The following is a 15,456-nucleotide window of genomic DNA, read 5'->3' on the forward strand; positions in this document are numbered from 1 at the left end:
TCCATGGTTCTGGCCTCATTCACTACTATGTTTGTGGGATGCCCTTGCTTATCACCTTGCCTGGGTATTTGTGGTAATGTTTAGCATCAAAAAGGAGTCTCTTGCAGAGCCATGGGACGAGGGGTTAAGCACAGCACTGTGAAGCTATCTGCAGCCTCTGCAGCACGAGTTCCATCCCCGGCCAGGGAGCTACCCACATGGTGCAGCAGACCTCTCCTGGCTCACCCGCTGCTCCCCTCAGCAGTGTATTTCATCAGTCTGCCTGTTCTGTTCCCCACTCTGTCTCTGGTGAATCCTCTCACCCTCCACACTTCTGGCCTATACCCCAGCTTTTGTTTGCCTAAATAAATAAATCTTAAAAAAATAAACTTAATGATAGTTTCTTGTATTGTGCACAATATTCCAGACCTATATACTACTTTCCGGTGAATTTACCTTTTATTTACATATTTTATTCTTTACCCCTAACACTGAAGTTGATCCAAACCCTCTTAGAAGAAAAATGTTATAAATCACTATGCAAACTTAGTGATTTTTAAAGTGTCATTTGAATTCTTACATAATACTCCAATGATTGATATAAGTAGGATTATTGCTCAGGCATATCAATACTAAGAAAAAATTATTTTGGAGCATTTCTCAACTTGTAAGTTTTGGTCATCATAGATATACTATAAATGGATAATGTGCTGTGACTATAATGGAGTATCTGAATGTTTTTTATATTAAATAGGTGCTCCATGATTAAAGGAACTGATACCCACTGACTACCTTGTGATAGCCAGTCCTACATCAAATGCTCATGATGCGTGCAGAAAATAGAAACCTTGCTGGATATAGCTAAGTCCTCCCTTAAATGTCATCCAAAATCCAGGGATAATTTGCTTTGTTATCAAGAAACAGCATGAGCAAGGGACACAAAATTTAAAGGCACACACTGTATTTCTGCTAAAGCAGGTGTTTTCAACTTTAACATGATTGATGTTTCCACTGAATAATTCTTTGTTGTGGGGTCTCTCCTGAGAATTGTAGGTTTAGCACCATCCCTGGCCCAGCACAACTACCCCCCAGTTGTGACAACCAAAGCGACCTCCTGACATTGCCAAATAGATCCTGAGAGGCAAAACTGCACCCAAGTGAGGATCACTGTGCCAAGCATCTAACTCAGATTTCAATCAACTTCCCTCTTCTTGCGAGCAGATCGCGGACATGAAGAAACTCCAGAAATCCATTTTTCCCATTTTCTCTAGAACCCCAGACTGAACCTGCTTAAAGGAGTTTTCTCCATTCTTCATTCATTTAGACCCAAACTTCTGTGGATCCTCATGGCTCTTCTTAAGAGGCTTCCTGGGGGGGCCTCAGCTACAAGCTTGCCTGGTTCTCGGTGGCCGCGGATGAGAATACAGGTCCCAAAGCCCATACATGGGGCCAGGAACAAGTCTTTATTATGAGGGAGGAGGAGATACACTGGCGGCAGCAGCAGCAGCCACAGCCCAAGAGCAGTAACAGCGGCAGCAACCCCCCAAGCCCCCACTCCAGGCTCTGGCCGCAGCAGCAGTCCCGTGCCCCTTGAGTGGCCAGTGAGTGGCCGTGAGAGGCCCCATGAGGCCCCAGAGGCCCGAGGAGCCCTATTAGCTTTCATGAGTTGTAGACAAAGGCGGCACAGGGCCAAGTTTAGGCCTAGCATACAGAAGTATATTTCAAGTGTGCAAACCACACATCAAGCTTACACTGTTATGTACTGAGCTCTGCGCACACAGACTCATCTCAAGGCTGCATGTTATCAGCTAGGCCATGCGGAAGGTCATGGCAAAAACAGTCTGAGAAACTCTGGGAAAACAAGCCAGCAGGGAGACAGCAAATTGAGTCCTGTTCCCCTGCATGACGCCCTTTAACCCCCTTCCTCCTAGGCTCAGGTGTGCATATTTGCACATGTGCACACACCCATGCTGACTGTGTGTCCACCGTCAGGTACGCGTGCCCTGCACTCACGCGCCCTCTGCGTTAACAAGATCAAGGCCACAGAGGCCAATGGCGTGAAAAGCCTGATCAACTTTCTTTATCCTAAGGCAGCTTTTGGGTGCACGATTTATCCTTCCTGGACACTACTACGCCACTATCTTTTCCTGCCCTGCAGTGTGGAGTCCTGTGGCCGTAACAATCAAACGGCAACTGCTCCTCGTAGATCAGTTGATATTAGAAGTAGGATTAGAGGTTTACCCACCCCCAAACTCATTTTAACTGAGGAAAACATAGGATGAAAGAGTAGTTTAGATAAAAAATGAAGTATGATTGTGATGAAAGGGGCGAAAATGACCATTGACACCAGGAGGTTGTCAAGTCATCCTTGATTTGAGTAGCTCATGCTTTGAAATCAGTTACTGATAATAAAAATTTCCAGTGAGATCAGGAAATGATGAAATCTAAACTTCAGGATCTATCAAAATTAATTTGCAAGAAGTCTCAAGATGCTGGCAGATCTACTAAAATACAGTTCCATGGTTACCGCAATCAGCGTTAGCAAAATAACTGAAAACTCTGGCTTACCTTTGGTTGAGCTTCATCCTCTATGTCCAGAAGGTAGAGCTCTAACGGAAGGAACCAGGCAAGCATGCCAATATATTAGCTACACCTGTGAGGTAAATTCCTACTGAAAACGTAATTTAAGTGGGACAAGCTCACAATGGAGGGCAAGGAAACATAATGAAAGTGATTGTAGAGTGAAAAAATTGAGAGATTTGCAGTGTGTTGAAAGAAACTCCCTGATGAGCCCCTGCTGAAGAATCTATTGAGAATTTTATTATTTTTTAAAGATGTATTTATTTATGCATTTAAGAACTGGGGTATGGGTAAGTGGTACAGGGGGTGAGAGGATTCACCAGAGACAGAGTGGGGAGCAGAACAGGTAGATTGACTGAAAAACACTGCTGAGGGGAGCAGCGGGCAAGACAGGGGGGGTCTGCTGCGCCATGTGGGTCAGCTTCCTGGCCAGGGATTCAACTCATGCCATAGTGGCTGGTGATAGCTTCATAGTGCTGCGATTTAACCCTTTGCACCACCAGGGAGGCCCTATTGAGAATTTTAGATCAAAGAACAAGGTCCCTATCCCCAAACACTGTGGATGGAGAACATTTGCTAGCTCTTGAGGGAATTTGCGCTTACTCTGGATCTCTGAATGGCTGCTACCTTTGCAGGAATGGTTCATAGGAAATCTACTCATTTGCCAACCCATAAGCATCTGTCACAGATACCTACATATATGTGTGAGCTCCTACATCTGAGGTGTCTATCACATACAGTAGTGATTTTATTTATTTTATTTTTTAAAGATTTATTTATTTATTTATTTATTTATGCATAAAAGAACTGGGGTGTAGGCCAGAGGTGCATGGGGTGAGAGGACTCACCAGAGACAGAGTGGGGAGCAGAACAGGTGGATCTACTGAAATACACAGCAGGTGAGACAGAAGAGGTCTTCTATGCCATGTGGGTTAGCTCCCTGGCCAGGGATCAAACTTGTGCTGCAGTGGTGGTGCTAGCTTAATAGTGCTGAGACTTTAACCCCTGCGCCACCAGGGAGGCGCAGTGGTGATTTTAATAAAGACAGAAAGCATGTGCTCCTGTGGCCCTGCAAAGAGAAGACAACTGCACTCACCTCAGTCCTCTCTGGATTCCATGCTGTGAGGCAGCATTCATTCGGCTGTGATGCATCTGCTTACTTTAATGTTATTGCTCTATTATATCCTTTTTCCTAAAAATAACAGATTTGCAAAAATTATTGTGGATTCTTTGAATCTTCTTTATCTGTAGAAAGCTGTCTAAGCCCTGGTAAGGCCAACCCAGTCCTATGTGGAGGGCAGCCCTAAAGCTCCCCGAAGCAAAATGATGGGGAGATGGAAAAAAAAAACAACAAAAATGGCAGTATGAGACCACAGGGGAATACCACACAGATAGAGCATACGCAGAACCCATCACAGAAACATGGAAATCTGTTCACCCTACCGAAACAGAAAGCAAAATTGCCGCGATAAAGAAATTCAAAGAAATGGAAGAAAGTTCAGAAAAATGAATGAATGACTTAGAAATAAAAGCAATGAACAGAAGATTAAAAATGAAGCTCTAAATAAGAAAAATATGGAGATTCAGGATATGAAAAGAGCAATAGAGGGCCTCCCCGGTGGCGCAGCAGTTGAGCGCCACACTGTGAAGCTGTCCACAGCCTCTGCAGTGCTGGTTTGATTTCCCGCCGGCCAGGAGATTCCCACATGGCGCGCAGACCTCTCCTGCCTTGCCTGCTGCTCCCCTCAGCAGTGTCTTCACTCCGTCTGCCTGTTCTGCTCCCCACTCTGGCTCAGGTGAATTCTTTCACCCTCCCACGCTTCTGACTGTACCCCAGTTCTTGTATAAAATAAATAAATCTTAAAAAAAAAAAAGCAATAGAGAAGATGGAAAATTCAAGAAAAAGCTATGAAAGAATAGACCACAGGAAAGAGCAAACTGGTGAACTTGAAGATATGAATGAACAAAGAATCTGAGTCGAAAAGAAGAGAAACGAAATAAAAAAAAATTGAAGATATACTCTGAGAATTCTCCAACTCTGCAAGGAAAGGTGATATAAAAACCATTCAAGCAGTCTCTAAAAAGGCCTCCAAGGGTCTCCCTGGTGGTGCAAGGGGTTAAAGCGTCACACTATGAAGCAATCGGCAGCTACTGCAGCACGAGTTCCATCCCTGGCCACGGAGGCGACCCACATGGTGCAGCAGACCTCTCCTACCTCGCCTGCTGCTCCCCTCAGCAGTGTATTTCAGTTAGTCTGCCTGTTCTGTTCCCCACTCTGTCTCTGGTGGGCAGAAGAACTAAATGGGCAGAAGAACTAAATCGGTACTTCTCCAAAGAAGACATACAAAAAGCCAACAGGCACATGAAAAAAATGTTCATCACTTCTCAAAAGAGACATGCGTATCAAAACCACAATGAGAGACCATCTCACACCTGTGAGCCTGGCCCGTATCAAAAAGACCAGAAGCGATGAAGGCTGGCCAGGATGTGGGGAGAAAGTAGCTCTATTACACCACTGGTGGGAATGTGGACCACACCAGGCCCCGTGAAAAGTTGTGGATGTTTCTCAGAAGATTACAAATAGATCTGCCACGTGGCCCAGCAATTTCACTCCTTATATTCATCAACCTGAAGAATAAAAACACTAAGTTAGAGCAAACTGGTACTCCCGTTGCAGCACTGTTTCCATAGCCTAGAGCATGAAGAGCCTAAATGCCCAAACACAGATGTGGATGGAGATGTGGGGTGTGTGTGTGTGTGTGTGTGTGTGTGTGTGAGTGTGTGTGTGTGTGTGTGTGAAACACTACTCAGCTATCAAAAAAGAAAGGAGCTGGAGCAGATTCTCCTAAGCAAAATTAGTCAGAAGGAGAAAGACAAATGCCAGATGGCGTCACTTATATGTGGACGATGGAAAGACAAAACAAATTGTCAGATAATTCCAAATGGTCAGAAAAATCTACACCTTGAAAGCTGACTGTGGAATGGAGCAGCTGGAGGAGAAGGGGGAGGGAGGAGCAAGAACACAGAAGTGGGGGAGCACAAGGGTCTGTGGTGGTGGATTATGGGTTCTCTGGTGGTGGATGCACCGTGGCAAACACACCCAAAAAGGGGGATCCTGTGCTCCTCTAATATGGACAATGAGGTGAACCAATATTAACTCTATAAAAAATATTTGAAAAAAAAAACCCTCCTGTCTATACTAGAAAATGACCACGGGTTGGGCAACATGTCACCGCTCAGAGCCCCGCAGTCACAAGAAAAATGTCTCTTCCAATTGCAATTATTTTCTTCCCTTCAGCTCATCTTTTCGGTCTCATTGAACCTAATAGTCTCCTCTGGGTTTTAAATAATTGCCTTCAACGAGAAACTTCAACTGCTGCCCTAGAGAGAATGTCATGTACTTCCTAATAAGTTTGCTTTCTCGTTAACGGGAAAGCGCGAGCTGGGGACTCCAGGGCCAGGCCAGACTGAGACTTCAGGGAACACCGGGCAGCAGCCCCGCGGCCCCGGTGCCCGGCCCAGCCCTGGCTGCGGAAGCACAGACTTTCTGATGGGTTCCGTGGTGAATTCCTGTCAGGGACGCGCCTGGGACAGTGATCAGAATGAGCACGGGAGTGAAGAGAAGGTAAGTGACGTGCTCCTGAGAGCCTGACTTCTAAGCACTCTGTCAGTTGTGCGCAACAGGAGCTTCTGCAGGGAAACTGTGCGGTTAGGTGATCAGAAAAATGAGCCTGGACCTGTGTCTTTTCCGGTGCTTCTGATGCGGGAACTCTTCTAATTCCCAGCATTCAGAGATAACAAAGTAAAAGTAAAAGTGAAAGAAGGGAACCAATACACTGAGCGCCAAACTCCTGCGACTGAGTGTCCCTTGGGGGGAGACTTTACCAATGCTGTGTCAACTCAGGATGGGAAAGACAGAAAACTCAGATATTGCTCCTTCCAGAAAAATGAGAAACAGGAAGTCTGATGTTAGTCTGATAGGTTTTCCTTTAAATGTCACCAGTTTCTTTCCCCTTTTCAGCTTCATTATTCTTTCTTGGTCTTGGACTCTTGGGAGCTCTACTGCTCTATGTCCTGCTGAAGTTTCCCTTTCACTATGACAGTTTGACATCCTGCCTGCTTCCCATATGTCTATTTACATCTCTTGCTCAACTTTGGGCAGTTCTCTTTAATTACGTCTGAATAGTTTTTCAGCTTCCTTGTCTCTCCTCCTTCTGGGACTCCTTTGACTTGTACATGATTTCCTCATGGACTCAGTGTTCTCAAAGTGTTTCTTCATTCTTTTTTCTTTGTATCTCTCTTTTCTTCACTTTCTTGGTTCTTTTCATATCTATGTCTTCAGAGTACTGATTCGTTCTTCCAAACCATCTGTTCTATTTTCATGGCTTTTCTGAAATTTGTATCTCCTTTTTTTAAAGATTTATTTATGCATACAAGAGCAGGGGTGTGGGCCAGAGGTGCAGGGGGTGAGAGGACTCAGCAGAGACAGAGTGGGGAGCAGAACAGGCAGACTGACTGGAATACACTGCTGAGGGGAGCAGCGGGCGAGACAGGAGAGGTCTGCTGCGCCATGTGGGTCACCTCCCTGGCTGGGGATCGAACTCGTGCTGCAGAGGCTGCAGATAGCTTCATAGTGCTGCGTCTTAACCCCTTCTATCACCAGAGAGGCCCCTTCTCTATTCATCTTTTAATATCCTGTACCTCCTCTATCCTTTATTTAAAGTTTAAATCCTTTTCTTCTTTTCATTGATTGTTTCTTGTATCAGTCTTTTCTTTTCTGGGTCTTTTCGTTTATTTCTGATTTGGTTCTCTGAGTGTTGTTCAAGTTCTTTGACTCTCTTAAGTATAGTAATTTTGAATCCCTCATCTGACATGGTGGAAAATTCTCCTCTGTCATGGTTGCTGGGTTCTGGGTCTGATTTTCTCTGTGGTGTGTTGTTCCCTGTGGGCTCCTTGGCCATTGTGTTTTCCTTCTTCCCATTGTTTGCTGTTGCTTTGCTCTCCTGCAGCTGGTGTTTTTGTTGTGTACGAATCCTTCTCTCCTGCTGTTCTGGGCATTTACTTGATGTTGGACACAACCATGGGGGTCTTGTGGGATCAGGGGTGTCTCTAGAGCCTCCTCCAAGCCTCCCCCAGGCCTTGCATAATACAAATACCAGATGATTCCACACATATGTGGAATATAAACAAACAAAACTGAGAAACAGACAAAGTGATAGCAAAACAAACCTAAAAATAGCACTGCAAAACTGAGGCTGGTAGAGATGGAATGTGGAGGAAGAGGCCCAGTAGTCTATGGTGGAAGATTGTGGATGTTCAGTGATGAGATGGTATTGTGATGTTCATCTAAAGAGGTGTGACCTGGGGCCTCCCTCGTGGAGCAAGGGTTAAGCATCAGCACCATGGGGCAATCAGCGGCAACTGCAGCACGAGTTCCATCCCCAGCCAGGGAGGTGACCCACATGGCCCAGCAGACCTCTCCTGTCTTGACCATGTTCCCTAAGCAGTGTATTTCAGTCAGTCTGCATGTTCTGCTCCCCACTCTGTCACTGGTGAATCCTCTAACCCCCTCCCTCCGCACCTCTGGCCTGTACCCCAGTTCTTGTATGCACAAATAAATAAACCTTTAAAAAAAGGGGGTGTGACCCTATGCTCCTAAATCAGGCACAGGGTTGTAAACCAATACTACCTCAATAAAAATACATTGTACCAAAAAGATAAAATTCAATTTAAAAAATGACATTAACAGTGAATCAACAAAAAGAAGTAAATGTGTTATTCACATAGCTAAGACATGGGAACAAACTAAATGCTCAATGACAGATGACTGGATACGGGAGTTGTGGTCTATACGCTCAGTAGAGTACTACTCAGCTATCAAAATCTTGCCTTTCATTACAATATGTATAGAACTTGAGGTGATCAGGCTAAGCGAAGTAAGTCAGAAAATAAATGACAGTTATTGGGTTGTTTTATCTCATATGTGGAAAATAAATAACCAAGTCACAATAAAAACAACTCTTAGTCTCTGAAAACTGAGTAGTGACCAGAGGGTTATTACCTCCGTCTTTCTAAGCTCAGCCTATTCTTCAGTAGAGACAAATGGTGGCTACGACATATGACTTCAGTGTACACTCACCCACCCTATTTTCTTTTTTTTTTTTAAGATTTATTTATTTATACAAGAGCTGGGTACAGACCAGAAGCGTGGGAGGGTGAGAGAATTCACCAGAGACAGAGTGGGGAGCAGAACAGGTGGCTGGACTGAAAGCACTGCTGAGGGGAGCAGCGGGGGAGACAGGAGAGGTCTGCCGTGCCATGGGGGTATCTCTCTGGCTGGCTGGGAATCAAACCCACGCTGCAGAGGCTGCGGACAGCTTCACAGTGCTGCGCTCAAGCCGCTGCGCCACCGGGGAGGCCCCTCACCCACTCTATTTTCTTCCTCTCCCTCCAGATAGAAAACTCAATCAGTCACTGAAAATTAAGGCCTTTATTCAGAACAGAGGTGGAATCCATTAAACTGAAATGTCATCAGGGAAACTGAGCAGGAATCTAGTGCACCAGCTGTGTGTCCCCGGAGAACAGTTCTCCAATGTCCAGTGTATCCCACAGGGCCCAGAATGCAGCGATAAATTAATGTCGAGGGGGTAAAAAGAAGCAAACTGAGGTAGCCACAGGGAAGAGGAATTCTAGGAACACGGACAGGGCAGATGGAGCGGGCAGGCACAGAGGGACAGCAGGCGTTACCACTTCTCACAGCGCCACTGTTCCAGCTTCTCAGAGCAGAGCGGTTTATGAGCCAACCTGATAATGGAGAATGAGAGAGAGGAAGATGGTTGATGGGATCTCAGCTCGAACCCTCATCCAGCTTTATCCCCAAGAGGGCAGATGTGGAAAATTGTGGATGAAAATTACAGAAAGACTCTTCCAGAACAGATGACTCAAGACACTGAGCCACCTCATGGGGATGGGTCCATTTTTTACATCCAAGAAAACGGGAGTGCTTGGAGAGATAAGCAACGGCTCCAAGAGCTTGCTTTAGGGTCTGAGACTAAAGAAGAAGAATTAGATGTGAGAGCAGCTGAAGAAAGGCCTGGGTCTCCGCCCTCTATTAGGGAACCATTTATGAGGAAAATTATTAAACATGCATGGAGGGAGGGAAGCTTAAGATCTAGAAAACGGAGTCTGCTCGATCAAGTATGCTGTGGAAACTATTCTAGCTTCCAGAAGATGAGGGGCGGGCAGGGGAGGGGGAGGGTGAGGGTCGAAACTAAAGGGTAAGAAGGAAGGGAAAGGAAAGGTAAAAAATATGTGGGAAATCACCAGTGGTCAATGCCTTCTTTATCAAGGATCTTCCGAGCACACATCATGTCATCCGTGAGGTCATCATCCAGGAACTCTGGCAGGAGGAACAGGAAAAGGGATGAGAAAGCGAAGTATTATCCATAGAGGTAATGGGTTTCTTTCCTGCCTGGGTCTAGAAGGTAGAGTCTTCTCTGCGGGAGACTCACATCGTTGGCCTTCCTCTAGGAGGAAACAGGTACCTCCTCTTAGGTAGGGACTCCTTCATGTCTCTGGGCCATGGTTAGAGGAATATCAATTCATCAACTTATTTACTCTGAAAATGTACCCTGTCAGAGTCCACGACTCCCGGAGAGCTCATATTGTTTCCCTGTGAACTCCAAGGGACTGTAAGGATTTAGTGATCATGAAAAATTCGAATAGTGTCTTACTTCATGCCATCAATTCAACTCCCACAGTGGGTGCGAGGGCTAAGTCAGTCACGTCAGGTATGATTAACAGCAACAAGGAGATGATCCCAGGGGTAGGCTCCAGGGAAATATAGAAACGGGGTCAACAAGGCTACTCACTGTCACAGGACATGTCACAGATGTTCTTTGACTCAAGGTTCTGGTTGTCTTTACACCAAAGCTTGTTACTGATCTGAAAGAGTCCGTACTCTGTACTGCCGTTGTTGCTGACTACAGTTTGTGAGTCACAGCCACTGCTGTGGAATATAATGCAGATCCCTGAGGGGAAGAAAAGAAAGAGGTTTCACGAGATGTTCAGGCTCTCCAGGCAATGCCCCAGTTTGGCAAAGAACAGGGTAGTTTTTTTTAAAAAAAAAAGATTTATTTATTTATGCATGCATGCATGCAAGAGCTGGGGTACAGGCCAGAGGTGAGGGGGGTGAGAGGACTCACCAGAGACAGAGTGAGGAGCAAAAAAGGCGGATCCACTGAAATACCCTGCTGAGGGGAGCAGTGGGAGAGACAGGAGAGGTCTGCCTCACCATGTGGGTAGCTCCCTGGCCGGGGCTGGAACTCAGGCTGCCGTGGTGACAGAGCTGAAACTTAACCCCTAAGCCACCAGGGAGGCCCAGCACAGAGTATCTTGACAGGATACAGTTTCAAAAAGAATCAGAAAGTGGGAGAAAGGACAGAGAGGGAAATAAGTGTAAAAAAAAAAGTAAACATAAGCAGATAATATAAGAGGGTTACTAGATAACTGAGTAGACGTGGGAGAGAACAGGGGAGTCGTGGAGGGTGGAGGAGAGAAGCAAATGACAGGGTGTAACAAGCCCGAGAGAACTCACATTCTGGCAGAGTGACGCCCCTGTAGCCGTCCATCTCCCTCAGCTCCCGGGATAGCTCACATCTCGTAAACTGCTTGGCCTGGGTAGCAGGGAGCAGGATGCCCACCAGGAGCAGAGAGAGGAAGGACATCATTTCGGCTGCCCCCATGGACCTGAATGGGGACACCAGTCAACTCGAGCTCCTTTTATTCACAGAGAAAGCCTCGGGGGCCCTGGCCCCAAGCCCCACTTCCAGGAAGACGAGGAAGAGGAACTGGTCATGCCAACAACAAGACAAGAAGCCTGCCAACCTCCTGCCACAAGTTCACCACACTTTTCCTTCCCCCCCCCCCTCCAGTCTATAACTTATATTGTTCTCTGTTCAGAGAACATTCCAAACCTCATCCTATTTCCCATTGGCTTTGTTTATACCTTCATTTCTGTAGGGTTGTTTCCAGGAAACAGGATGTCCCCAGCCTCTCTCAGAAACAAAGGAGGTCTGGGGGCTGGGGGGGGGCCGGGTGGAATACAAATGAGGCCATCAGAAAACACAGCAAGCATCCATAGCCAACTCCCCTTCCCCTCAGAGATGTAAAATATGGAAAAACCAGCATGTGACACCACATGCCTGGGCTCGGGATGAGAGCTGACACTTGTCCAGTCAACCAAGCCATCAAACAGTGTCCAGGGGGAGATCCTCGATATTGTGCTTCAGGAGCAGTTAGAGTGGCAACGGAGGTTTTGAGAAGCATAACTTGGATCCAGAGACCTGCTCATACAGAAAAATGAAGAACTTGAAAAGTCTGTATGACAGTGTTTGGCTATCACCAGGCTCCCAAGCCTCCAGCCACCACCACCACCGGACAACCGGATCCTCTGTGAAGTAGGCATTAGGGTAACATATAATGGATATATGTTCTACACATGTATAGAAACTTGTGAAGAGCTTCAAAGTTGGCCACAGAAGGTGAAATGGAATGACCCAAGGCAGTAAGAAGATTGGACTTTAAGGACTTAAAGACTGCATTAGGTTTTATCTGGAGCCTATAAGGCAAAGGTTTGGATCTAATGCTTAAGTTCAGCCCTGCTGAGCAAGTAGAATTAAAGATAGCAATTCTGAAAAATTCTACTGGCGTCAAGCTGCATGTCACAGGGCTAATAGCTGATAGTCTCCTTCATACCAGGACTTGCCCCCTATATCCCAGGCTCTAAACCCCCTTTTTTTTAAAAAAAAAAAAAAGATTATTTTATTTATACAAGCACTGGGTACAGTCAGAAGCACAGGAGGGTGAGAGGAGCCAGAGCGGGGAACAGAACAGGCAAACTGACGAAATGCACAGCTGAGGGGAGCAGCAGGCGCAGCAGGAGTGGTCTGCGCGCCATGTGGGACCTTCACCGGAGGCCGGGGATAGAACCGGTGCTGCAGAGGCTGTGGGCAGCTTCACAGCCCAGCGCTCAACCGCTGCTCCACCAGGGGAGGCCCCTAAACCTCTTTTCTTGTATCGCAGTGGGCATATATCCATCCTAACAACTGTTTAAGACTTCCAAACTACGGGTATAACCTGTTGTATGACAACGTCATTAGGGTGAACTCCTCTTGGTTTTACTCTATCTCCCATACACTTGGATGACCAGCATATGCCGTAGTATGAATGAAAGGAGCGTGGAGGATCTAGGTCTGCTGAGATGAGCAGATAGTACTTCAGCAAGGCATCCAGAGACACAGCCAAAGTGCTGCCATTGCATCCTGTCCTCTGGTCCACCTGTGGACATTAGAGGGGTGCTTGAAGGACGGGGATAGGAATTCTATCACGTTAAGCCAGTGTGGCTTGCTATGGCTGTGAGCGAGAGGATGACTTTGAACCACGTGGGAGAGGGACAGATAAGAAAAGTGAGATCTGGGCCTCCCCTGTTGGCACAGCAGTTGAGCGCTGGGTTGCGAAGCTGCCCGCAGCCTCTGCAGCGCCGGTTCATTCCCCGGCTGCCAGAGAGGGTCCCACAAACAAAAAAAAAGAAAAGCGAGGTCCGAGGACTGTATGCCAATAGTGAAGTCTTGTATATACTACTTTCTGCCCTGTGTTGAGTCAGGCACCACCACACTGACAAAGAAATGGGAGTCGTGGAGCAAACTGTTCTGCAGGATGCTCCTAAGAAGGTAGAACCTCGCCTTTTATTGAGGGAGTGATTGTAGAGTCAATTACTCAAGTCAGGACAAAGAGAAGAGTTAGGAAGAAGGGATGTATGTTTAGGTTAACTGCATTTTAGGAGAGAGGAGTCTGCAAACCCAATTCAGATTTACAGCCCAGTTTAATGGCCCAAAGTTTGAAGACCAAAATCAGACTTTCTGGTCTTTGCTTCTGGCAGCCATCTTGTTAACAAGGCATTCCACTGATGTCTCTCTGGACGCAAAGTTACCTATCCGTCCACGGCTCCCCAGGCCTTCCTGGTCATGCCTCATTTACTCATTGTCACAGGAGATTAAGCATCTTGCTCTTGTTTAACTTAAGAGGCATCTTTGCAGGGTCAGTACTTAATTGATTGGGCCTAATGGACTTTGTACTGAAAAGCTGAACTGCATAGCCAAAATGGTGGCTTAAGCAGTTCTTTAATCCTAGCAGACCCACAGCCTGCGCTGCAGACTAAGTGCCTGTGATAGAATGAAATGGTGGGCTGGGACCCAGGGCCCTTGGGTGCGTTCTATGCTTCCAGTCAAGAGTTCTGCCAGCAGCCTGCTTGCCTATAATTCGATTGTGTCTCTGCCCTTTCCTGAAAGAAAAAAAAGCAGTATCTAGGTCTCCAGCATAGCTCAGTGCAGAAGAGAAAATAAATATGCCTCGGGGAAGAGGATGCATGATTTCCTTAGAAATGTTTGCAAACTAGCATATAAGGGCGGGGTGATCTGAAAATGAAGACAGACTTTAATGGGAACAATTACAATTCTTCACAGAAAGATATAGAAAGTAGAAAGTGAGAACAGCTAATGGAAAAGCTCGTGCCCCAAATCTCCTCTCTTCTGCAGGTGGCTGTCCAGGAACACTTTAGCTTTTTGAAGTCTTTTGTGTTTCCATGTGAATTTCAATGTTGTTATTTCTTTAAAGAATGCCGTTGGAATCTTGATAGGAATTACAATGAATCTGCATATTGCTTTGTGTAGGATGGCCATCTTAATATTTGTTCTTCCAACCCATACGCAGAACTATTATTTCCATTTCTTTGTCTTCATTTTTTTTTTAAAGATTTATTTTTATTTATTTATACAAGCACTGGGTACAGTCAGAAGCGCAGGAGGGCGAGAGAATTCACCAGAGCCAGAGCGGGGAGCAGAGCAGGCAGAAGGACCGAAGTACACTGCTGAGGGGAGCAGCGGGCGGCAGGAGAGGTCTGCGCGCCATGTGGGACCCTCGCCAGGGATCAAACCGGTGCTGCAGAGGCTGCGGGCAGCTTTGCAACCCAGCGCTCAACCACTGCACCACCAGGGGAGGCCCCTTCTTCTATTTCTTTTAACAATGTCTTAAAGTTTTCTTTGTATATATTATTCACTTCTTTTGTTAACAAAGATATTTAGATATTCTTTTTGTTGTAATTGTCAATGAGATTATTTTCTGGATTTCTTTCTCTTCAAACTTGTTTGAAATAAGAAAACGACTCATTTTTGCAGAATGATTTTGTACCATGCCACCATACTGCAGTAAGGAAGTTGTATTTTTTCTTTCCCAAATTGGACTCCAGGGCCTCCCCGGTGGCGCAGTGGTTGAGCGCTGGGTTGCGAAGCTGCCCGCAGCCTCTGCAGCGCCGGTTCAATCCCCGGCTGCTCCCCGGCCACCGGAGGAGGGTCCCACATGGCGTGCAGACCACCTGCTGCTCCCCTCAACAGTGTACCTCTAGTGAATTCTCACACCCTCCTGCGCTTCTGACTGTACCCAGTGCTTGTATAAATAAATCAATCTTCAAAAAAAAAATTGGATTCCATTTGTTTCTCTTGCCTGATTTCTCTAGCTAGGACTTCCAATGCTGTGTTGAATAGTAGTGGTGAAAGTGGACATCCTTGTCTTGTACCAGATCTTAGCTTCACTTTCTCTGAGGTTCTTCGTAACAAATCCTGTTTTCCTTGTGTCTCACAGAAGCCAGGAACTTGGAGAGATACTACCCATATGTGCCCTCCTCGATGTTTGCCAGAGCTGGGTTTGCAAACTTGAGTGGTCATAAGAATGCCTGCGGTGCTACAAAATGCAGATTTCCTGATATTCCCTTCCCCATAAAGTACTTAGAGTCCTATTTACATTTTTAAATAAACATTTGGGTAATATGGATCCTAATGATCT

The 15,456-nt window shown here is 46.1% G+C and overlaps 1 protein-coding gene across 1 annotated transcript; it reads right to left on the reverse strand.

The window, feature by feature from the left end:
* Positions 1-9,302: 9,302 nt before the first annotated feature.
* LALBA (lactalbumin alpha) lies at positions 9,303-11,288 on the reverse strand (the record flags this gene model as incomplete). Its single annotated transcript, XM_084254846.1, has 4 exons — positions 9,303-9,363; positions 9,883-9,958; positions 10,431-10,589; positions 11,156-11,288. 4 exons carry the CDS (start codon positions 11,286-11,288, stop codon positions 9,303-9,305), a joined length of 429 nt encoding a protein of 142 aa, XP_084110972.1.
* Positions 11,289-15,456: the final 4,168 nt, after the last annotated feature.

The sequence above is a fragment of the Talpa europaea genome (genome assembly GCF_964194135.1).
Source record: "Talpa europaea genome assembly, chromosome: 15".
Classification (NCBI taxonomy): domain Eukaryota; kingdom Metazoa; phylum Chordata; class Mammalia; order Eulipotyphla; family Talpidae; genus Talpa; species Talpa europaea.